General features: G+C 38.5%; 1 protein-coding gene across 5 annotated transcripts in view; it reads left to right on the top strand.

The window, feature by feature from the left end:
- Window positions 1-25,652, top strand: part of HELZ (helicase with zinc finger) — a 181,622-nt gene that overhangs the window by 79,609 nt on the left and 76,361 nt on the right. For all 5 annotated transcript variants that reach the window (XM_059380533.1, XM_059380534.1, XM_059380536.1 and 2 more), the window contains 4 exons: window positions 5,814-6,081; window positions 18,606-18,939; window positions 19,822-19,952; window positions 25,375-25,554. In XM_059380533.1, coding sequence (XP_059236516.1) covers window positions 5,814-6,081; window positions 18,606-18,939; window positions 19,822-19,952; window positions 25,375-25,554 — 913 coding nt within the window. The remainder of the gene's footprint in view (window positions 1-5,813; window positions 6,082-18,605; window positions 18,940-19,821; window positions 19,953-25,374; window positions 25,555-25,652) is intronic.

Genomic DNA, 25,652 nt, shown 5'->3' with positions numbered 1-25,652 from the left:
TAGGATAATTCCTGGCTTGTAAGTAGAATGAAGAGAGAAGGAGAATTCTTTTAGTAAAGGGAGGCATGGGGCTAGGGTGCATGCAGAGGAGGGACTGAGAAGACCTGAGCCCTTCAAACCATGGCACCTGTGGATCTTGGCAAGAGAATACAAGAGAAGTTTGTGGAAGAGAAGTTGTCCAAGATGACCCGTGTTTTGAGTGTGGGAGTTCCATTTCTTTGGTTTCTAATGTATCAGTTTGAAAATTTGATGAATTTGAGGCACCTGGGTGGCTCAGTGGTTTAAGTTTCTGACTTCAGCTTGGGTCGTGATCTTGGGGACCCGGCATGGAGTCCTGCATCAGGCTCCCTGCTCAGCAGGGAGTTTATTCTGCCCCTCCCTCTGCCCGTCTTCCCACCTCTCTGCTTGTGCTCTCTGCTCTCTCTCAAATAAATAAGCAAAATTTTTTAAAAAAGAAAACCTAATGATTTTATATTTTATACAGATATGGTAGAAGGAATTAATACAGTCAAGGCTATCCTCCCATTTGGAACTAATATGATGCCTTACCCCCTTTTTGTGATAGTTCCTTATATCCGTTTAGTGGCCACTTTGCAGTTTGTTATCTTTGCTTATTTCTAAAAACAAGGTTTTGCTTCTAAGTAGTTACATCATAGAAAATAATTGAAAAAAATTAAACATTTTCTTGAACTAATTTGGAAACAAAATAGTTTCACATAGTGAAATTTGTACTTCAAAGCCAGGAAAAACAATTATTACAAGAAGACAATTATATAGAATGTACAAAATGTATTTTCCGATAGGAGATTTTGAACATTATAGACAGAAAACCTTAAATTTAGGTTTAGGCAAGCTAGGCGACGTTAGGGCTGATGTTTCTGGTCATTACTGACATTAGCTGACCTGGTTGTGGTAATTTTTAGTTTTTTGGTGTTTTCCCTACTCTTTTCTCTTTTTTTAAATTATTTATTTATTTTAGAGAGGGAGGGTGATCTAGAGCACAGGTGTAAGTGGGGGGAAGGGGCAGAGGGAAAGGGAGAGAGAATATCAAGCAGACTCCCTGCTGAGTGTGGAGCTCAGTGGGGGCTTGATCTCACAACCTTGAGATCAGGACCTGAACCAAAACCCAACAGTTGGATGCTTAACCGACTGAGCCACCCAAGTGTCCCATTTTTTAAAGTATAATTTTCATGATACCTATTTCTTTACTTTTATTTTATTTTTTATTTTAGGTAGGTTCCACACCTACTGTGGGGCTTGAACTCACAGTCCTGAGATTAAGAGTCATAGGCTCTCCTGACAGAGACAGCCAGGCACCCCTGTTTTCATAGTATCTAAAGCATGCAAACCTTTTCTGTTTGTAGGCCATGTTTTAGTTGTAAATGACAATTCTGCGAACTGTTCAGGTAATAGGTATGACTTTAACTTTGCTTTTTTCCAGTGCTTTTTCCAGTTTTTTCCAGTGCTTTTTCCTTGTTGGGGAAAGGTTCAGGTTAGGCTTATGTTCAGCAAGAGAAACTGTATGCACTAAAAAATTACTGTGAATTAAAGACATGCCTCTCAGAAATACATGACGGGAGACCATTTACAAAAGAAGGAAGTTAGTGAGTTGTCCCCTTGCTTAGAAAGCGAACTGCATTATACACTTTATCCTATGACTTTGAGTAATGGGAAGTTTTTGCTTGGCAAAATTGATTTGGAATTCTGCTTTGAATATCTGGAAATTACATGTTGAAAATTAATTCTTATGTTTAAAATTGAAAACTCCGTAGTACACATTTCTCTCCTTTGAGTCTAGCAGTGTATGTTAACATTTACATTAAAATTTAGTATGACTTAAAAATTGTCTCCAAATGCCAAAGTTGGTGGTAAATTAAGGGCAGTTATATATAGATGTAGCTCTGTCAGGATTGATATAGATGCTGATAGTATGAAAAGTCATAGAAAAATAGATTAAAAAAACCTGTACTTGTCAATAGAAGATAAATATTGAGTAGAAGCATGTAAAAAGTAATGAAGTACTCCTATGCTGTTATTTTGCTGTTTTAAATTTTATTTGGTTTAAGAGATGGAAGATAGGGACAGACAATATGGGTAAGCTAAGAGATGCTAATCTTGTTTCTCTGTAGCAATTTTTGGGAAAGAAATGTTACTGAAATGGATAGCTGAAAGGATGGTTTGGGATTACTTTCAGATTTGTAATTTTTTTGTTACTTTGGGCAGTTCAGACTTGTAAAGACATGACCAAAATGTTTCCTAAGGAAGAGTGTTTACTTCCGATTTCAGAGTTGAGAATCATTTCATCTCATTCTCTTTAATTCCTAATAAGTAGAGCTGTTCTGAATATATTCTGTATTTACGTGCATTTATTTATCGCACGCTGCTTCTACATCCACCCTTGTGCTAGGCGCATAGACACTGGATTTTTTTTTTTTTTTCTCCTGACTTTTTCTTGTCTACTCTCCAGGTTCTGTTAAGGATAGTTTTCAAGTCTGCTATATTATATTCTTCAAGAGAAAACTAAATCAACCCTTTGGATGCTTTGTTAGAATAGTAACTATGTGGCCGAATGAGGAGGGCATTGCTGTTCTCAGTCAGCAGGACCAGGGAAGTTGGGAAGCATGTCTTGTGTCTGCTTAGGCATTCCAAGCTTGAATTCTGTTTGTGGAAGTAGCAACTCTTCCCTTATGTTATCTTCAAAAAATTAGGTATATTCTAATTATCTTTAACTTTTTCTTCTGAATTTCTCTTAAAGTATGTTTATAGCTTCTGCCTACCACATCTCAGCGTAACAGGTCCTACAGGTTTATAATTCTGTCAGATTTGCTTTGGGATTTATTACTGGAGGAGTTGGTAAGTAAGTCAGTGTTAAGCTCTCCATACATGGTTTTCTGAGTATTGATCCTTAGCCTGTCCACTTGTCTTCTTGGCAGAGTGTTTTTCACGTTAGCCTCATCTAGGTTGAAAAAAAGTACTTTCTAGGGATGGACTGGCCAAGCTGCCCCCAGTAGCACACATGCGTGGTTCAGACGTTGGCAGTCGCTGCCGCGTGCTGGAGGTGTGGTTGCAGCGAGGCCCAGTCGTAATGTTACCCATGGGGAACCCCTTCTCCCTCCTCTAGTTGCAAAGGGGCTTTTAAGGGGTACTTGGGTGGCTCAGTCATTTAAGCATCCAACTTTGGATTTCGGCTCAGATCATGATCTCTCGGGGTGGTGGGATCGAGCCCTGCATCAAGCTCTGTGCCCAGCGGGGAGTCTGCTTGAGATTCTCTCTCTCTCTCTCTCTCTCTCTCTCCCCCACCTTCCCCTGCTCTCTGTCTCTCCCTCTTCTCCCTTTCCCTTTCTTTCAGTCCCTTTTTCTCTCTCTAAAATAAATAAATCTTTAAGAAAAAAAGTCTTTGAACAGGGACTCTGAAGACCTGAACCTTTAAGGACTGGAAGTTAGGTGGGTGTTTGAAAAGGCCCAATAAACTGTTTCTTAAAAGTCAGAGGGTTGGAGGCAGAAAAGCTTGACTCAGTTCAGATGAAGTAGGGAAAGAGCAGTAGCTTTGGCAAAATATGTCCTTAGTAGTTGCTGGCGACAGTTCATTTCTGATGTCTGAGTTTATGACTGAGATCAGTAATTTGTGGAATTTTTGATGTTGGCACACTTGGATGTTTTTCAGGGTTCTTCTTTCTGTTCCTTGAACCCTCCCCTCTCCTGTGGTATATTTACAGTCACTTAAAAATAAATTTAACATTGTTTGGGAATTGTTTTGAAATTGTGCTACCTGCTGGAGACACGAATTTTAATAATTTCATAAAAACAGGGTGGAAATCGTGGCACTGTCTAGGTAAGATGAGAAAAACACTGTTTCTTACGCCACTTTTCCCGGAAAGACTGAGTACTTGTAGTCCAGAGTAGAATGACTGTCTGTGTAATTTGCTTTGCATACTAAATAGGTGACACAAAAATGTTTTTAAAAGGAAAGCTCAATTATTTTCGGTTTCTTATTATCCCAGTTACTTAAAATTAAAATCAGTTAGAAATAATTAGTGGCTTTTTAAAGAATATGAATGAACATAATATTGATCAAGGCATAGTCTGATTCAATTTCTTATTTAAAATAAAATTATGAAATACAATTGCCCTATCTCCAAATAGTGGACATCCTTTTATTACCTATTACAGTGATTCTTTGAGAGTATATGGAGTTTAGTTTTTATTTTTAAAGAGTTGGTTTTTTGGTTTGTCATACTATACCATTGCTGTTTCTCTTGACTTTTGAATTAAGGAAAATAGATTTTTATGTACATCCTTGTTTTTTGACAATGATTATCATCTGATTTTTAGTGATAGTATGATCTCGTAGAAATGTTGGCATTTGTGTAGCTTAAATATTTTTTGTACCTATGATTTAATGAACGAAAGAGCAGGGTCCACATTTTGGATGATTTAGGAAGAAAATATGGTTAGTTTACTTTATGAAACTTCTACTTTTGAAGCTATTGCAAAAACACCATCCTCATCTCATCCAATGTATTGTAAGAATGTAGGCCATCCTAAAACTTGATGATTATGGTTGTATTTATTTTATCTTTTGAGAAATAATTAAAAGTAGCATCTAGAAATACCTTTTCAAGGAGCAAAGGCAAGAAATTGGGTCCTTTGCATTTGAATCTTTACTAAGATATTAAGATAAACTGTTTTCTAGTATTGAGAAATGTCTTTTGGATGATTATGCTTAATATGTTTGTAGTTTATATATAACATTTTAATATAGGAAAATCTCTCACTAAGCCGTACATGGCAATTATGTATTGTTCTCTCATTGCAAAGATAGTACAGGGTAATTTATTTTTGTGTTTTGAAGACCAGCTGATGTCTCTTTAAATTTCTTATTGTATCGTCCCAAATTTTAACCTCATTTGTGAAGCCATCTTTTCAATTATGTTACATTAAAACTGGATCTCAGCCTAATGAGTCAGTCAGGCAACTTCTTTTTCCCCTTTTAGTTACGTTTCATATTTACAGGGATATGTATGTTCCACCAAATAGAAAATGTCACACGCACTGCAGTCAGAGCGCGTCTCCCTAGGGCTCAGAATCTATGTTACGATAAATTTCATCCTGTGCTGGTACTGTGCTACAGTTTTTTCCCAGAGATGTCAGAACTTGAACAGTCATTCATTTTGACATTGTGTCCTACTTAACGGTATAATGTAACTGAGGCTAAACTGAATTTTTCTGAAATGGCATTTGAATGCTACATCTTCTCATCTTTTAATGAGGAATTAGCAGTACTTTTACATGAATATTTCCTAAAAGGTATTTGTTTGTCATAAGTTGACTTTCAGAGAGTTTCACTGCACTTTACTACGCAAGAAAAGACACAGTTTTCTGATCTCGTCTTGCTGTCATGGGCAGGTATTGGTTGTAGGAGGGGAAAAGTGATTTGTCACCTGATAGATTTTCTCTCAGGAGGACTTTATCCTGCAGTTAAGATTTCTTTTGACTGTCAGTGAATTTCTAAATGTTAATCAGTATTTTCAATATGTTAATGACTATTTTTGTTACATTCTACCCTAATGTTAAAAGAAAAAGGTGTTTTTTTTTTTTTTTTTACATGGGTTCCTATTTATGTTATTTTGTTAAGCTAGACAAAAGATTTCTGATACGGGGAAGATTCTCTGTCAAATGGGTTTTTGTATTGTTCTGTTTTTAAGAATTATGAGCTCTAGCATATAAAATGCTCCTACCAAAACGTGTAATGTATTATTTGGGAATTTTAATGTTGTGTTCCTTTATAAATGTGTTTTTATGTTTCCGTTTAGATCTTGAATACCTGATGCATGCAAAACAACAGCTAGTAACCACAGCTAAGCGTTGGGATTCTTCTTCTAAGACTATTATAGATTTCGAACCCAATGAAACTACTGATTTGGAGAAGAGCCTTCTTATCAGATACCAAATTCCTCTCTCTGCTGACCAGCTGTTCACCCAGTCCGTTTTAGACAAATCGTTGACCAAGACCAACTATCAGTCACGGCTGCATGACCTTCTTTATATTGAGGAGATAGCCCAGTATAAAGAAGTCAGCAAGTAAGTTACTTCAGAAGCACTTTGTTTCCAAAGAAACCCCTCCCCATTCGATGGTATTTTTTTATTTTTAAAATGGAGATGTGCCTAAGTGAGGCGAGGTAGTAACGGTTGTTATTTGATAGCTGTTGTTTAGTGCTGTGTCCTGTTCGTCTCGGCCTCCCTAGTGCACAGTATATAGTTCATTTCTGCAAGACTGCCCTGTGCTGGGATGCAAACATACGGTCCCTGCTGCACAGGAGCTTTCTGTTAATGATAGTCAGAGTGTGGGCTCGGTGAATATTTGTTGAATAAATGTACAAAAACTGAAAGAGACTACATATTTTGGAATGTAATTTTATGAATGAAATGATTGGGGACGCCTAGTGGCTCAGTATGTTGGGCTTCTGCCTTGGGCTTGGGTAATAATCCTGAGGTCTTGGGATCGAGTCACGCATCAGGCTCCTTAGGAGCTCAGCGGGGAATCTGCTCCTCCCTCTCTCTCTGCCCCTCTCCCTGCTTGTGTGCTCACTCTTACTCCTGTTCTCTCCCTCTCAAGTAAATAAATAAAATATTTCAAAAAAAAAAAAGAAATGAATTAAATCTTCAGGAAAACTATTTGTTAATAGTAAAATACTTTTTGAGACACTTATAAATGCTTTAACATACTTTACATTTTATCCATATGCCACAGGTGAAGACCAAGGGTAAATCCAAGAGCTTATTTGAGGGACACCTGGGTGGCTCAGTCGGTTAAGCGGCTGTCTTCGGCTTAGGTCATGATCCCGGAGTCTTGGGATTGAGCCCTGTATCAGGCTCTCTGCTCAGTGGGGAGCCTGCTTCTCCCTCTCCCTCTGGCTTGTGCTCTCTTCCATGCTCATTTAAGGCTTATTTCCATTTTATTGAAAAAGTGGAATGCTACTACCAAATGTAGTAGCTTGTTCTCTCTCAAATGAATAAATAAAATCTTAGAACAACAAAAAACCAAAAGCTTATTTGAGTCATTATAGGAAAAGTAATCTTAGCAATGAAATTTTGGGGCACCTGCGTGGCTCACTTGGTTAAGCATCTGACTCTTTTTTTTTTTTTTTTTTTAAATATTTTATTTATTTATTTGTTAGAGAGAGAGAGGGAGAGAGAGAGTGTGAGCACAGGTAGACAGACTGGTAGGCAGAGGCAGAGGGAGAAGCAGGCTCCCCACCAAGCGAGGAGCCCTACGTGGGACCCGATTCCAGGACGCTGGGATCATGACCTGAGCCGAAGGCAGCTGCTCAACCAACTGAGCCACCCAGGCGTCCCTAAGCATCTGACTCTTGATTTTGGCTCTCAGCATGGTCTTGGAGCTGTGAGAGCAAGCCTTGCATTGGACTCTGCACTCAGTGTAGAGTTGGCTTGAGATGCTCTCCCTCTGCACTCCTGCCCTTGGATGCATGCTCACTCGCTCATAAATAAATAAAATAAATTTTAAAAGATTAAAAAAATGAAAGTTTGAGTGAAGGAAAATAGTAATGAAGTCATTTGGTAGTAGCATTCCACATTTTCAATAAAATGGAAATAAGCCTTAAATACTGAACCATAGTTATGAGACAAATATATATATTTTTAAATTTATTTTTATTATTTGACAGAGATCACAAGTAGGCAGAGAGGCAGGCAGAGGGGGAGGAGGAAGCAGGCTCCCTGCTGAGCACAGAGCCCGATGCGGGGCTTCATCCCAGGACCCTGAGATCATGACCAGAGCCAAAGGCAGAGGCTTAATCCACGGAGCCACCCAGGCACCCCGAGACATAAATGTATTTTTTATAAGTAGTTTTCTCTTTAGGTATAGCCTAACCAACCTATTTTTTTTTCCCAAGATGTCTTATTTTGGTACCTTTTCATTAATATTATTAATAGATACTGAACACTCATTAAGGAATATATTCAGAGAAAGAAAAGTAAAAAAATACCCGTGTTACTCTATTTATAGATCTAGCTTTTGGAACATATCTAATTTGCAATTAAATACTTGTAAAATTTACAGTGTTATATAGAATATATTTTTCATTACTCTTAAGACTTCAAATTATGGCCACTGATGGTCTCTTACAGGACTTTTATTAACTGTGTCCATGTACAGTTCTAATGAAATAGTCATACTAAATAACGAGGACCAGGCAACCTTCTCGGGTCCCCTCCCTCCTCAGGAGCTTTGTACTATCACTTTGCTATCGCTCAATAAACCTTGAAAAAAAATAACAAGGACAGTGGCTTGTATCATGTATATTCACATTATTAATAGCATATATGTTATTTACATGGTCATAGGTTTCCTTTTCCTCAGTAAAGAAAACATTGATTAAAAAATTGTGAATATTGGGATGAAATGGAGTTTAAAAGCTTACCAGAGTCTTAAGAGACTATTCTGGAGTACCATATTAGAAATTCAGAAAACAGGGGTGCCTGGGTGGCTCAGTGGGTTAAAGCCTCTGCCTTCGGCTCAGGTCATGATCCCAGAGTCCTGGGATCGAGCCCCGCATCGGGCTCTCTGCTCAGCAGGGAGCCTGTTTACTCCTCTCTCTCTCTGCCTGCCTCTCTGCCTACCTTTGATCTCTGTCTGTCAAATAAATAAATAAAATCTTTTTTTTTTTTTTAAGATTGTATTTATTTGTCAGAGAGAGAGAGAGAGCAAGTACAGGCAGGCAGAGGCAGATGGAGAAGCAGGCTCCCCGCTGAGCAAGGAGCCCGATGTGGGACTCGATCCCAGGACGCTGGGATCATGACCTGAGCCGAAGGCAGCTGCTTAACCAACTGAGCCACCCAGGCGTCCCTAAATAAATAAAATCTTAAAAAAAAAAAAAAAAAAAAAAAAAGAAATTCAGAAAACATTATGTGTTAACTTACACTTGTTTAAATGTAACAAATAAATATTGTTTGTTCAAGTTTAAAAATTATTCCATATATGTTTTCTCAGAACTTATAACTAAAGATCAATAAGCTTATGGGTTATTACCTTAAAATAATTTTTTTTAAACAGAGATTTGGGATATCTGGGTGGCTTAGTGGCTTAAGCATAGGACTCTTGATTTCAGCTCAGGTCATGATCTCTGGTCATTAGTTAGAGCCCCTGTTGGGCTTTATGCTGGGCATGGTGTCTGCTGGAGATTCTTTCTCTTCCTCTGCACCGCACCGCCCCCCCCCCCCCCCCACCTCCTCTTGCCCTCCCCCCCCTTTTTTAAAAAAAAAAAAAAAAGGAAATTTGAAAAGATAAAAGAATGAACCCTACAAAATTGTGGAGATCAGATTCTGATTATGAAACTAAGTGGATGAAAGTTCACTCCAAGAGTGCCTTGTAAGGGCTTCTTAGAGCCCATACAAGGGACATCTAGGTGGCTCAGTCAGTTGAGCGTTTACTCTTGGTTTGGGCGGGTTGTGGTCTCAGGGCCGTTGGGTCGAGTCCTATGTCAGGCTCTGTGCTGAGTGTGGAGACAGCTTGCATTCTCTCTCCCCCTCTTCCCCTCCCCCTGCTTGCTCGCTCTCTCAAATTAATAAGTAAAATCTTTAAAAAAAAAAAAAAAGCCCATTTAAGAGGGGTTTGGAAATACCTGCATACATGCAATGTGAAACGAACACCCGTGGCAGACTCAAGTTGGTATATTTCTGGAGGAGGTTTTTAAGGCAGTTTATATTAAAGGTCTTTAAAAGGTTTGAACCTTTTGGTGTAGTAATTCTACTTTTGAGGAATCATCCTGAAGGAAGAATCAGAGGTGAAGTTAAAGATGCCTGTGCGTAATTGTCTTTCAAAGAGTAGTGAGAATAGGTAAATTATGATATCGCCATATAATCCAGTGTTCTGTGACTACAGTTGTTCCCCCTCATCCGTGATTTCCCTTTCCATGGTTTCAATTGCCTGTGATCAACTGTGGCCCAGAAGCATACGCTGCTTCTTGAGGTCTGTCATCAGAGGGTCAGTGACAGCTTAATGCTACGTCACTAGGTTTTGTCATTGACCTTACTTCATCTCATCACCCAGACATGTCATCATCTCACATCACAGAAAGTGTGAGTACAGTACAGTAAGATATTTTGAGAGAGAGAGAGACACCCCACATTCACATGGCTTTTTTTTTTTTTACAGTATATTGTTATACTTGTTTTATTATTATTGTTGTTAACCTCTTTTTGTACCAGTGTATAAAACTTTATCATAGGTATGTATGGTTAGGAAAAAACAAAGTATAAATAGGGTTTGGCACTATTCATGGCGGGTCTTGGATCATATCCCATGCAGATATGGGGGGACTACAGTATTGAAATTATGTTCTTGAAGAATTTTCAAAACGGTAAAGATGCTGATGATACGATATAAAGGGAAAATATGCTAGTTATGAAAGCATCAACTGTAATTCTAATTTTGTATGAGTGTATATAATGCATATACATGAACATATTTGTATATAAAAATATTGGAAAGAGTTAAAGCATTATGTGTTCTGGTTGATGAAATTATGAGTAATTTCTATGTTCTTTTTTTTTTTTTTTTTTGGTCTGTTTTTTAAAGATTCTGTTTATTTGTCAGCACACATGCGTGTGAGACAAGCACGGGGGAGGGGTAGAGAGAAAGGGAGAAGCAGGCTGAGCAGGGACCCCAATTTGGGATCTGATCACAGGATCCTAGGATCAAGACCTGACCTGAAGGCAGATGCTTGCTTAACCACTGAGCCACCCAAGGGTCCCTTTTTTATATTCTTTTTATTTTTTTTGAAGATTTTATTTATTTATTTGATAGACAGAGATCACAAGTAGTCAGAGAGGAGGAAGCAGGCTTCCTACTGAGCAGAGAGCCTGATGCAGGGCCCCATCTCCAGACCCTGGGATCATGACCTGAGCCGAAAGCAGAGGCTTAACACACTGAGCCACACAGGTGCCCCCCTTTTTATGTTCTAATGTGGTTTTCTCTATTTTTGAAATGTTGTATAATGACCATATGCTACTATTATAATATGAAAAAGCAAAGAAATAGAAAGAAGGTTAGGATATTATCAGTTGCAGTACTTGGTGATTCAGGTGTGAAATTGCCTTTAGAGATGAAAGGAAGTAGTAAGGAATATCTGAGCTTTCTCTCTCTCTTTTTCTTAATCTTTAAAATTAGGTCTTTAAAATAGTTACTGATTCAAATAGGGATGTTCACAAATTGAATATAAGTCTATAGGATCACTTTTTATATTTATGCTAACTACACAAGAGTTAGAAGGATCTTAAAGATGGAAATGAGGGGACTCCTGGGTGGCTCAGTGGGTTAAGCCTCTGTCTTCGGCTCAGGTCATGGACTCAGGGTCCTGGGATTGAGCCCCACATCAGGGAGCCTGCTCCCCCCACCCACCTGCTGTTCTGCCTACTTGTGATCTCTCTCTCTCTGTCAAATAAATAAATAAAGTCTTTATTAAAGATGGAAATGAGAATTTATTGCTGCATGTCTAATGTGACAAGTAGATAGTACTATGTTAGAGAATTTGAAAATTTCCAGTGGTTCTCTCACCCAGAGAGGAGACCCCCTGGATGTGAAGACTGGTAAATTACACTTCTGAATTTGACAGGCTTGCAAAATTTTGGGAAGTACAGCTTAGAGTTTGTGCACATACTAAGAAGCAAACCATCTTAGTTATTAGATGGAGTTCACAGAGGGTGTCTGTAAGCAGATGGATGAGGGACAAATAACAGATATAAACTGAAGAATTTTGAAAAATTATTGACAAAGTTTTATATTACTTAAAAAAATTGTATTTTCTGTTTTTTCCTTCTTTCCCCTTTGAACTTAATATATTAATTTTATTGTTGCCTTGAATTTAATTCACATTTGATTGTTAATTCTTTAAGCACAAATAACGTGAAAGATGTATTTAAAAAATGAATTTGAGGGGCTCTGTATGCAGCTACTAAACTATTTCAGCAAACTTTTTCTGTAAAGGTCCAGCAAGTAAATATTAAAGGCTCTATGGACTTGGTATAGTCCTTCTTGCATAGCTTCTTTGTTTTGTCTTGTTTTATTTTTTGTTTTTGTAAAAACTGTTCTTAGTTAAGGGCTATACAGAACAGGCAGAAGGTTGGATTTGGTCCTTGGGCCGTTCTCTAGTGTGTCTGATTGGATCATTTTACTTGTCTGTTTTGTCAACACCAGTCATCAAAGCAAACCCATGTCACCATTAGAATGGTGAAGAATGTTTTGCTGTGGATTGAGACTCAATTTAAAGCCAGAAGACAGTGGCTTGGGTAAACAGAGTCCTCCCTCTAAATGACTCGGATGTGTATTGACAGTAGTAATGTATTCTGTATGCTATGGTATGTGCCTCTTTGAGATGCAGTGAGACTTAGCCATGATTAGTAGGGTATTTCCTAGGACCAAGCGAATGTATTGGTCATTTGTGAACTTTGACAATTAAAAAAAAAAAAGATTTTATTTATTTATTTGACACACACAGAGAGCATGAGCTGGGGTGGGGGAAGAGGGACAAAGGGAGAGGGAGAAACAGGCTCCCCGCTGAGCAGAGAGCCCAATGCAAGGCCTGATCCCAGGATGCTGGGATCGTGACCTGAGCCGAAGGCAGACACTTAAACTGACTGAGCCACCCAGGTGCCTCAGAACTTTGACAATTGAAATAGAATATTGCTCATCATGAAAGTAATGTCAAGGTTTTTACATCTTAATTGTAAAGTTTGGATTATATTTTTACATGGTTACCCTTATCATTCCTTCCTTGAAATTGGGATTGAATGAAGCCTCCCAAGATTAGACAGAATAGGGGCTCCTGGGTGGCTCAGTGGGTTAAAGCCTCTGCCTTCAGCTCAGGTCATGATCCCAGGGTACTGGGATTGAGCCCTGCATTGGGCTCTCTTCTCCTTGGGGAGCCTGCTTTCTCCTCTCTGCCTGCCTCTCTGCCTACTTGTGATCTCTGTCTGTCAAATAAATAAATAAAATCTTTTAAAAAAAGACAATATATTTTGGCTTGAGTTTGGATGTAGTAATCAAGTTTATCTTTTTATTTTTTTTTTACTTTAAAGAAAGGGATGATTTTTTAAAGCGGTCTGGAAATTAAGATTCCTTTTTATGTTAAGTTCTAGTGTGAGATGTGTGGGGGTGAGAAGGACAATACTGAATTTCATTTAAGTTTTAGAAAATGCCCTTCAGTTCTTTCAAGATTAAGAAAAAAAAAAGTATTTCTCTTGTCTTCAGCGACATGTTGATATGCATTCAATTATGATTCTACCTTGAAGTGAAAGCTATCTGATTCTTAGATGCACATTTTCAAAAGAAATTGACTCTTGGCTGAAGCTGTTGTGTCCATTAAACTGTGTAGCCATGTGCCTAATCAGGTAGCCGGGGCTTCTCGGGGCTGACAGCTGGCGTGACAGGCCTGGTGTTTGGATGTACATTTCGTCATTAAGATGGGTGAGGTGAGGCCTCTGTTTGGTCTGCTGGAGTTCTGTGGCTCTGCCTCACTAAATCCAGGTATTGGCTTATTACCTTGGTTGATTTTTGTTACCATTCATTTAGTCAGAAATTGTGTGAAGTGAAATTCTGCATATAGCTTTGAAAGTCTTTTAAAGTTATACTCGAGAGATATAACTGTTGCTAAGATTGATAGAGCCGTATTTCTTTTAGCTGATATTAAATTGGTCCAAATTTGCTTGGCTGCTATTCTGCTGTTTCCCAAAATGTTAGGAATTGTATAAGCTTTAAGGTTGATTTCAAAATGTGGCAAACAGTAATAGAAAGATGGTTTTTCTTTTTATTAAGAAATATCTTTGTTAATTGTATAATATATTTTGTATTCTAGGTATTTCTGAGTTATTAAATCTTAAAAATATATATGCTATTTTATTTTTTTAAAGATTTTATTTATTTATTTGACAGACAGAGATTACAAGTAGGCAGAGAGAGAGGAAGGGAAGCAGGCCCCCTGCTGAGCAGAGAGCCTGATGTGGGACTCGATCACAGGACCTTGAGATCATGACCTGAGCTGAAGGCAGCGGCTTAACCCACTGAGCCACCCAGGCGCCCCTATGCTATTTTAAATACTTAAGATATCTTACTAATATAATTTATTTTTAGGCTGTTAATCTTCTAGAAAATTAAATATTACTAGCTGTAACTTCTACCAGAAATTCTATTATGTCTGTATCTTGAACATATGATGTATCTTCTGGGGGAAAGCTGTATTTCTTAGTACTTTTATTTTCTAGTGCCTCTACCTTAGGAGTTGTGTAGTAAGGTACAACTAAATGTCATAAGAGGATTCTGTTACTGCTTTAAGACTGAGGTGAATTTTTCATGCTTGCTAAATTGTGATCAGGTGTTTTGGGAAGGCAGATTCTAAAACGGATGCAACAGAAAAATTTTAATATATTGCCTTAATTGAGAAAATATTATACAATTTCTAGAATTTATTGGGGAATAGTATAAAGTAGTTGAAATAGAAATATGTTGCCTGGAAAAAATCAGGTTATTATGAAAATGTAAAAGTAACTCAATGAACAAATTTTTTTGAGTATTTAAAGTGTTAGGTTCTAGACTGGCCACTGCTGATTCTAAGGCAAACACACTATGTTTCTTCCTCAAAAGTTTGTAATCCATGAAACGAATATAACACTGTATGTTAACTAACTGGAATTAAAATAAACTGAGAATAAAGTTTGTTACCCAGTGAGGGAGACAGACCTATAATAGAGGGTTGTAATCCAGTGTAATAAGCACTGTAATAGAGGAAAGCACGAGGGTCCCACAGGAGAGCATCTGCCCCACAGTAATGGGGAGAAGGAGGATAGTCAAGTCAAGGAGGGAATGAAGTCGGCTTTTGGGAACAAGATGATGTTTAAGCTGAAAAATTTTTTTTTTTTTAAAGATTTTATTTACTTTAGAGAGGAAGTGTGAGAGAGTGCTCTCCTGTGCGCATGCTGGGGTATGGGTAGTGGGAGAGAATCTCAAGCAGCCTGCCTGCTGAGCAGGGAACCCGATGTGGGGCTCTATCTGATGACCCATGAGTTCATGGTTCATGAGTTCATGACCTTAGCCGAAACCAAGAGTCCGACCCTCAACTGACTGAGCCACCCTCAACTGACTTCAGCCACCTTAGGCTGAATTTAAGACAAAATAAACAAGAATAAAACAAAAAAACAGGTAAAATTGTCAGATGAAGAATACAAAGGTATGTTAAGGTTCTTACATCTTAATTGTTGGAAGGAACAAGATTTGAGTATAAGAGGATAGAATTTGGGGGGAAATTGCAAGTTGGTCATCATAGCTGTAATGGAGGGCTCATGCTGGGTTGGGTGGAGTGGTGAGAGAAAGCTGTTTAAGCCTTTTACTTAGATCCAGAGGAAGCTGCTTATCTTCAGACTTACATTTTGCAAAGTGGTGGTGGTATGAAGTATAGATTTGAATCAGGAAGTCATGTTAGGAGTTTGTTACGTTTATCCATGTTCAGAATGTTAAGATGCAGACGAATTAGGAGGAAGAGGACTCAGCGGGGCTTGGTGAATGTATGATGGGGGATTGAAGGATGGTGACAGACACAAGGTCAAGGATAACATGGTTTCTGTCTTGAACACCTAGGTTGATGAGAGCGCTGTTGCCTAAGATATATAATACATGGAAAGACTAGTTTGGGGTGACAGAAGGGGACGTCAGATCGTGACTGTGTTTTGCTTATACTGAGTTTGAAGAGCATATAAGCGAAGGTGTCTGTTTGATGGTTGGGTTTACAGCCCTGAGCTGAGAGATCTAGGAGAGGGTGACCTCACCTGATGAGAACCTACAGAGTGAGAAGAGGGCAGGGTGGACTTTTAGCAGGTGGCCAGTGCTTGGGTGGAGGATGGAGGAACTGCTAGAAAGGTAAGAAAACTAGAGAGTATGACTTTTCGGGAAGTCAATAGAAGAGGGAGTTTCAAGAAGTGGAAAGTGGTTGCAAAGTTAAAAAAAAATTAAAATTGTATATCAACTTTAGCAGCAAAGAGACTATTTCTTCTTTCCTTTTTTTTTTTTTTTTTAATTTGACAGAGATCACAGGTAGACAGAGAGGCAGGCAGAGAGAGAGGGGGAAGCAGGCTCCCTGCTGAGCAGAGAGCCCGATGTGAGGCTTGATCCCAGGATCTGGGATCATGACCTGAGTTGAAGGCAGATGCTTAATCAACTGAGCCACCCACGCGCTCCCAAAGAGACCATTTCTGAATGAAGAATGCACTATAAGAAATTTCTTTCCTCTCTGAAAACTTTTAATGACCGTAAATCTCATATATGTGGAGGAAAGGAAAGTAAAAATTTAACTGTATTTGAAAAACCGTGATAAACCATGGGCTCCTGTTATTTTTTAAAGCATATGTTGTATTACAAAAAAAAAAAAAAAGGGCAGGTCAACATAGATTATATGTAAACTGGGGAGTCTAGTATACTTTTATTTTCTTTTTATGTGAATCTTAGTGCATGTTCCAGTCTTTAAAATGAGTCAAATATAACTAGATAACATACAAACTGTATTTCTTTAAATTATCATCCTACTTTTCTGTTTTGGATCTAGCAAAATATGCACAGAGAATGAGAAAAATATAACGTGATTTTTTAATAATTCCACACAAATGGCAAATACTGCTAGAATTCATTTAATCCTCATTAGAGCCGGATCATTAAATACTAACTTTAGTATATATTTATACATGTTTTTGGAGTTTAAGTGTTCTGTTTTTAGGTTACTAATGGAACTTATAAGCTCTTATTATTTATTGCATGCGTAAGTAGCTATTCAGATATGTTATATTACTTAAAGATTTCTGTAACAGTATTTCTCTATCCTTACGCTTTTCTACTTTATTTTTTTACTTTTTACTTTTCTAACTTAAAGTATATAAATGGACATTCAACATTTTAATATGGTGTTTTTCTTTTCTTCTTTTTAAAGATTTTGTTTATTCATTTGAGAGAGAAAGAAAGAGAGAATGAGGGTGGGGAGAGAGGCACAGGGAGAGGGAGAAGCAGACTCCCTGCTGGGCAGGGATTCCCCCCCCCCCCCCCCCACGGGATCTATCCCAGGACCCTGAGATTGTGGCCTGAACTGGAGGCAGACACTTAACTGAGCTACCCAGGCACCCCTTAATATGGTGTTTTTTTTTTTTTTTAAGATTTTATTTGTTTATTTATTTGACAGACAGATCACAAGCAGGCAGAGAGGCAGGCAGAGAGAGAGGAGGAAGCAGGCTCCCTGCTGAGCAGAGAGCCCGATGTGGGGCTCAATCTCAGGACTCTGGGATCATGACCTGAGCTGAAGGCAGAGGCTTAACCCACTGAGCCACCCAGGCGCCCCCAGATGTTTTCATTAAGAAAATTTACAGTGTTTTAAAAAATTTTTTTTTCTTAAGAATGTGTAAGATATTCTTAGCATCATGCATATAAAAGATTTGAAAAGAAGACAGTTCAGTAGTACCATTAAAAAGTAGCCTTTTCCACAAATGGATATTTAGATTTTAAAAGAACTTAGTTTTTTTTTTCATTCACATAATTTGAAATCTTCTGAAGAAAAAGTAGAAAATGTTACCTTTCCTCTTTTACTGCTTTGTCTTCTTTCTGCGGCACCGTTTCAGAATGGCAAAGGAGAGAGCTGTCCGTTAGCTTAAATCTTTCTTCCACCTCCTATTTCTTGACCAGGTAGCTCGATTCTCTGTACTTGTTTGTCACACACATTCTTTCTCACACTCATGGGTACACACGGGAGTGCAAGTGAGTGCACCGGCTGTTGCCTGACAGTCTAGCTTTTAAGTTCATTTCATTCCGCATGGGATCTGTCTCAGTGTAGTCATGAACAAAAGTTTATTCTGGATGTTACTCGTTAACAGCATTGAAAGAAAAATTTCACAGTTTGAATCTATTGTGTACTTGAAAAGCCTCAGTTTAATGAAGGTCTGTTTTAGTTTCAGTGCTGTGTTTCTGTCTGGCTTTAGGGGATTTTGAGGTTTTAATGGTTCTAGGAAGTGTTCAAGCAGACTTCTGAATTAATTAACATGTGATAACATTTCATTTTATTAAAATACCATACTTAGCTTTATTTTAAATGTTTAAGTTTTATTTTATTTTTTTAAAGATTTTTATTAGAGAGAGAGTGAGCGAGAGAGCACGACTGTGGGGCGAGGCAAAGGGAGAAGCAGCCTCCTCACTAAACAGGGAGCCCCATGCAGGGCTTGATCCCAGGACCCTGGGATCATGACCAAGGCCGAAGGCAGATGCTTTAACCGACTGAGCCCCCCAGGTGTCCCTTAACTGTTCAGGTTTTAAAAATGTTTGTTTTCTTTAGCTCAACTAAGTAAATGCCTTTATGTAACTTAGATGAAAGTTTATTGACTTAAAAAAAAGTTTTGTTGTTTCCAACTTAATGGCAGAAAGGTAATATATGGTTTGTAGCTCGATGGAATGGAATTGATGGAGTTTTAAGTGTTTGTACGTTTAAATTTGATTTATTTTGTTCTGCTCTTCTAGTTTTTTTGTTTTGATGTAAAGCATTCAGACTCATTTTCTACTTTTGATTTAGGTTCAACCTTAAAGTGCAGTTGCAGATTCTAGCAAGTTTCATGCTCACTGGAGTTTCTGGAGGTGCAAAGTATGCTCAGAATGGACAACTTTTTGGTCGCTTTAAGCTTACTGAAACACTTTCTGAAGATACTTTGGCTGGACGGCTGGTGATGACCAAAGTCAATGCTGTTTATTTATTACCAGTCCCTAAAGAGAAGTTAGTACAGACCCAGGGAACCAAAGAGAAGGTTTATGAAGCTACTATTGAAGAAAAAACAAAAGAATATATATTTTTAAGGATATCCAGGGAATGCTGTGAAGAACTTAATCTTCGGCCTGATTATGACACACAGGTGTGTTCTGAAGTGAGGTAACTTAATTATGGTTGTCTGTAATGTCCTTGTCAGCTGATACTGGTTTGATTTTCCACCTTCTGTTCTAACCAGAAATGCAGTTGATTTTGAAGTGTTATAGAGGTGGGTGGAGAATTAGACCTCTGGTAGCTCTCGGAGAAAACCAGTTTGGTGATTAAGTAACATCTACAATGTTTCAGTCTTACATGAGGCCAAACTTTCTGATTAGAATTTTAAATCAGCAATAGAAGAACAGATTAAAGGAAACTAAGCCACATTCAGGGACAGTTCTCATTGGAGGTTGTATCTGCTTATGTTCTCCTCTCTTTGTGTAGGTGAACTGTGTGTTCCCTCTGCCATATTTAACTGGAGAGCCAATCTTCTTTAAAATTTTATTTATTTTTCTTTTTTCTTTTTAAACATAAAATTTGGTGTTTGTTATTTATTCATAGTAAATTGATACAGTGTCCTGGGCCTGATTTTTTTTAACCACTTAAGAGATAATATCTCACAGACGTTCTACGGATTTCATCAAATATAGTATTTATAGGAATATGGTGGAACAAGATAACCTTTATTTAGATATTAAGTGACTCATAAGTATTTCATTTTCTTTAGATGTTAAATAAGGTTAATAATGATATATACATCATTGGTACTAGTAAGTGGATAATTTATGTAAAGTGCACATTACAGTGCCTGACAGTAAGTAAACAAAGCAAATATTAGCCATAATAATTCTTATTAAAATAACATTGCACTTAAGAGAATCTCTAAACTTGGCTTGCCTAAAAGGTTATCTCCACAAAAATTTTTAGCAAGCTGCAAGCATTGATGTTTGCATTCATGCATTTAAAAATTTTTTTTAATTTTGTGTTTCAGGTTGAACTTCAGTTTCAATTAAATCGATTACCCCTCTGTGAAATGCATTATGCGCTAGACAGGATCAAGGACAACGGGGTTTTGTTTCCAGACACCACTATGACTCCAACCATACCTTGGAGTCCTAACAGGTACAGAAAAGGAGATGTCTCACTAGAAGTGAAATTGAATTTCTGTATCAAGTAATGCCAGTATAGTTTTTAAAGCAAATTTGCCATACTCTCCAGGAGCCGTGTATTAGTGGAGAAAGGGGAGTGAAAAAGCCCTTGAAAGGAAACATTTGAGTTTCATCATGTACTTTCTTCACTTTTCCTCAGAGTCTAAATGAGTTCCGTTGCTTTTCTCAACAGCCTTAATTTGATAGAATGCCAAGCGATTCAGGAATATTTCTGAGTATAAGTTGAATGGGAAAATTAGGATCTTTTAAAAGTGGTTCAAACAGTTCATTTAAAATGATTTTTATCATAGATAATATTTCAGAAACTGCTCTCAGGTTAAGGGTTGTATAAATATTTTCCTGCTTCAATTCACTTTGGCACATCTTCGTAAGTGTCTTTATAAGGGTACTTCTGATTTGTTTCCAGACTAACCCCGATGGCTGTATGACTGCATCGTTCTTCTCGTCCTTTTCCCTGAGTTTTTATCTTCTTGGCCCCTGCTGCTGCCCTGCTCATTCCACCTTTTATTCCTTTCTTTTTTAATCTCAGTGCCTCTCCACAATAGAAGGTTATTTATTTATCACTTGTGTCACTCCAGTCATGGTCGGGTGGCCCTGCTCCACCACTGATGGAGGCCCTGGTATCTTCAGTAAGTGGTTTCCATGGTTTCACCCTGTGTGTTGACATCCAGCTGGCAAGCTGGCAGGCAGGGGAAGAATGGCCACAGGGGATCACGTAGGAAAGTTTTATGGGCCAGGCCTAGAAGTGGCCTATAGCTCTTCCCCTCACATTCTATTTCTTTCGGTTCTAAAAAGAGAACAAAGCACAAGATGCCTTACAACAGAAAACCCAAATCATTTCTCCCTTGTTTCATGAGCAGGAGTAGTTTATGTATTTCTGCTTTCTTTATACTCATCCTGTGATCTCCGTTTTCCACTTCCTCACTGTCCCGGAAGTAATCAGTGATCTATAACTGTAAAACTCCAGTCTTCTCAGTTCCCATTTGGTTCGCTTTCTTTGAACCTTTTCCCTCCTTCCGTTCTTACAGCCCGTGTATAATTTAGAGCTGGGTTACATGAGGAACCTTATAGTCGGTCTCCTGTTCTGTAGTTTGTGTCTCCGTTCTCTGGGCCATCCCGCATATTTCTGCCACAGTTAGTTTGCTGAAATAATCATTTCATTTCAGTGGTTACATATCTATGAGGGTGTCTCCTTGATATGTGGAGAGTCCGAGCGGCCGAACGCCATCCTCTTGTTATGTGGCCCCATTGACAGGGCTTTCCAGCCATAGCTTCAGATTTCTTCTACATTTTTCTACTTGACACCCCCCCCTTCCCCCTCTAAATCCCCATCCTCTAGCCATATTGAGTTTCCTTGAAGTTTCTTTAATTGGCCCTACACTTAATTTCTTTCTTTCTTTTTTTTTTGATTTTATTTATTTGACAGAGAGAGACAGAACGAGAGAGGGAACACAAGCAGGGGGAGTGGGAGAGGGAGAAGCAGGCTACCCATAGAGCTGGGAGCCCAATGCGGGGGGACCTGATCCCAGGACCCTGGGATCATGACCGAAGCCAAAGGCAGATGCTTAATGACTGAGCCACCCAGGCACCCCAGTTTCTTATCAATTTTTAAAAAATTGTGGTAAAATTTACATAATGCAAAACTGACCCTCCAAACCCCTTTTAAGTACATAGTTGAGTATTGTTAAGTATATTCACACTGTCATGCAGTCATTCTCCAGAACCTTCTCGTCTAGTAAAACTGACACTGTCCACCCATCAAGCTCAGAGTTTCCCCCTCCGCCATTTTTATCTGTAAGTGATTTTCTTTCCCTGAAATAATCTTTGCCCAGTGTTATCTGTTGATCCACCTGTCCTTTAAGATTCAGTCCAGCTCAACTGCTCTCTCCTTCAAGGAGATGAGCCTGACCCTTCCATTTTCATTTTTCCAAGAAAAATACCTTGAGTACCTTCTGTGGGTTAGATTCAGTTAGTTTTGTGCTTTCAAGTACAATTATACTCAAATTAATTTTTGTCACTTGCGTACATTTTCCCGGTTTTGGTACACTCTGAGGTCTTTGAAGGAAGAGACTGCGTCACACTTATCTGTCAGTCCTCAGCACGGCCTTACACATTATTAATGTATGACATATTCAGCTGACTTAGAGTTTCAAGTTTAAAGAAGGAAATTACGGTTTCAAATGTGAGAGCATACCAGTAAACTTTTCGGCATATACTTGATATGTTTACTTCTGAAAATTATATTGTACATAACGGTATATTCAAGTACAACTGACTGCAAGGGTTAACTGCAGGAGTAACTAAGAAAATGTCAGGTATCAGAAAACGTCTGAGCATGAAGAGATTCCATACCGCTGTAATTTAAATAGTAACTAAAGGTGTCTGAGTGGGGGAATATACTGAGAAACCATTAGCCGTATAAAGTCTTTTTGGGGATAAGGTGGAATACAGGTAGATAAATGAGCATGTGGTCTGTAAACTAATTCTAAAAATGCATTAGACCAGGGGGAAAAAAGGACTCTGAATTAATGTGATTCAGGGTTTAAGTAATTTTTATTCAGAATGAGCTTGAAGAGACTATGTTATTTTATTTTAAAGATTTTTATTTATTTATTTGAGAGTGAGCGAGTGAGCACTAGTGGGGGTGGGCAGAGGGAGAAGCACACTCCCCACTGGGCATCAAGCCTGATGTGGGGCTTGATCCCAGGACCCCGGAACCAAGACCTGAGCCGAAGACAGACGTTTCCCCGACTGAGCCACCCAGCCGCCCTGAGACTGTTCTTTTAAACTGTGAAAATCGAGATGGGTCTTACTGGCACATGTATTCTAAGTCCTCTTCCCTCTGTTGAGCAGGTGGCACACTAAAGACAACTTGTGCTCATTGGCCTTCCTCATTCATGACCTGAAACTGTAGACGTGACCAGCATTGATGGTTTCTGATCTGCTCTGAAGCATTTATTTATACTGAAGCAGTTGATAAGTAGAGTGGGCTGTATAAATAAAGAGATAATATATTTTAGAGCTATACCTATAAATTCGTCATGAATGTCTTAGATCGATACTTTTATATATAACTTACTGTTTGTCTCATTTATAAGTTCATCGAAGTCACCACATTTGAAGAATTAGAGCATTTTTTTGAAAACTTGTTTTTGGAAGTGTGTATTGGTCAAGTAATATGTCATTTTTCTGAAGTCCTCAGTGAACGCGGTGATAGAAACGAACGTTAATTGAGCACTGACTGCTCAATTATTTTTCTAAACAGCACCTCATTTGATCCTAGAAAGACCATCTGATACACAAGTCATTATCCCCATGTATAGGTAAAGGAGCCACTGGGGTCAGGTGTGGATGCAAGTAACAGTTTACTGAACTAACTATGGCTTAAACAAGTAGAGATGGACGCCCAGAGGTAGGTAGGTGGTCCAGGACTTGCAGGGGCTCCGCAGTACCATCCAGGACTGAGGTGTCCCCTCCTCTCCACCTTAGAGCATACTAGTTTTCTTCATGCTGGTTTTCTTCCTGACGTCTGTTACCTCTTGATTATAAGAGGGCAGCTGCAGTTTTGTTTACAGGATCTCTTTCCAGCCAGGTGAAGGAGGAATGCAGAGGAGCAAGAGGGCTTCCTCCTAGTGAGGGAAGAAGCCCTTCGGAGGGGCCTTTTCCTTTAAGCTCATTGACCAGAGTTGGAGCACCAGCAGAGGAGGGAGGGCAATTGAGTGTTTTAGCTGTCTAGGCTCAGTAGCAGAGGAATTGTTCCACTGTGAGGAGTCGTTCCACTGTTTTCCACATATATTAGATCTGGATTTAACAATTACCTAAAGTAATTTCCTCTTTTACAGAAAATGGAACATTGCTAGGTGCTGGCAGAATTATGAATTAAATAAGTTGTCTAATGATGAGAGATTCTTTGAAGTCAAAAGCTTGATCTTTAGTCAGTGGTTTCCAGGAAATCTAGTGCCATTGGTCAGAGTTCTTTTGTTTTTTACTTAAAAATTTTAAGTTTTGAAAAAATAAGTAATGGCGTGTTTATATAGTTAAAAGTTTATTTTTTAAAGTTTTACATTTCCTCAGAGACTTCTGTTTGTTTGAAATTATCTGTCCGAATAAAGCATTAGTTACACTTTTTAAAAACTGAAAGTATTAAGATTTTCCAGGAATAACTGGTTTCTGATTACTGTAGAGTACAGCCTCAGAGAGAAGGAGTTTTCCCATCCAAACTGCGTCTTGCAGGAGTATTTTGTTGGCACTTGGAATGTAAATTTTCTAAGCATCTCTTTACACACCCTTCCTATTTTGGTTTACATCCTTATCATTTTTGCCATAGTTGTTGCAATATTTAGTATTTTAATTGTAGTTGTGAAAAAGAATGCTGTTGATTCTCCACTTGGTTTGATCCCTTGTAGCATCTGCTATCCATTTAAATCCTCGAAACTTAGCCAAGTCATAGAAGGGACACTCGTAAGATCCCATTACAGCAACCATTTGTGCTACTGTGACAGGTGTTCTCTGCCCTGAAAAATAGGACATCAGTACATTATGTGTATGGGGGAAATAATAGAAAACATTCCTTATTGTTTGGCCTTTGATACCTTTTTTTTAAAAAAAATATTTTATTTATTTATTTGAGAGGGAGAGAGAGAGAGAAACAGAGATAGTGAGAGAGCATGAGCATGGCAGAGAGGGAGAAATGGACTCCCTGCTGAGCAGGCACGCTGCCGTGGGGCTCGACCCCAGGACCCTGGGATCATGACCTGAACTGAAGGCAGATGCTTACCCAAATGAGCCACCCAGGCATTCGTCCCTCTTTGATATCTTTTTTTTTTTTTTTAACTGCCGTTTTCTGAATTAAGAACTTTGTAAACATTTAATAATCTCTTAACCAGGGACATACAAGTTTTTTCTTTGCCTCTTGTTTTCAATTTCACTAAAGAGAGCGTTCAGTGGACTAGAATTTGAAATGTGGTTTGTCTCCCTTTTGCATTTTACTTGCTCTGCAAAGAAACTAATACTTCTTTATTACCAGAAAAAAAGTTTCCTGATCTTTTATGTAACAGGGAAATTAAATTTTTGAGACATTGCCATTACTATTCATAGACTTGGTAGCAGCTAGACTAGAAGTGTGTGTGCCTTCTTTAGTTATCACAATCTTTTTGCACTTGGAATCGGACAAAATAATTAAAGTGAGTTTTGATCAACATAGTGAAGCACCCTGCACGGCTCTGTTGGGTATATTTCTGAAAGGAAGTTTTAGAATAAGTGTTTGTTTTTGTAGGTGCTTTGTTTCTTCAGTATTTTTAATGGTTCAATAAAATTTAGGCTTGTGTTTTATTTGTAAAATGCATGTGTTTACAATAAATTTTTATTTTCTGTAGACAGTGGGATGAGCAGTTGGATCCTCGGCTAAATGCAAAACAGAAAGAGGCTGTCCTGGCCATTACAACTCCACTTTCAATACAGCTGCCTCCTGTTCTCATCATTGGACCCTATGGGACAGGCAAAACATTCACTCTAGCTCAGGCCGTCAAGCACATACTCCAGCAGCAGGAGACGAGGTGAGGTGGTGGTATGTGTGCTCCAGTTTCATCATTAGGCCACAACCTCTGTCCTTGTTGTGAGTACAAAGCTAAGGCTAGCAAGACCATATTAGTTC

Source organism: Mustela nigripes, chromosome 16 (assembly GCF_022355385.1).
Source record: "Mustela nigripes isolate SB6536 chromosome 16, MUSNIG.SB6536, whole genome shotgun sequence".
Taxonomy (NCBI): Eukaryota; Metazoa; Chordata; class Mammalia; order Carnivora; family Mustelidae; genus Mustela; species Mustela nigripes.
Note: the sequence above shows the minus strand (reverse complement) of the source record. Positions and strands in the feature narration are given on the sequence as shown.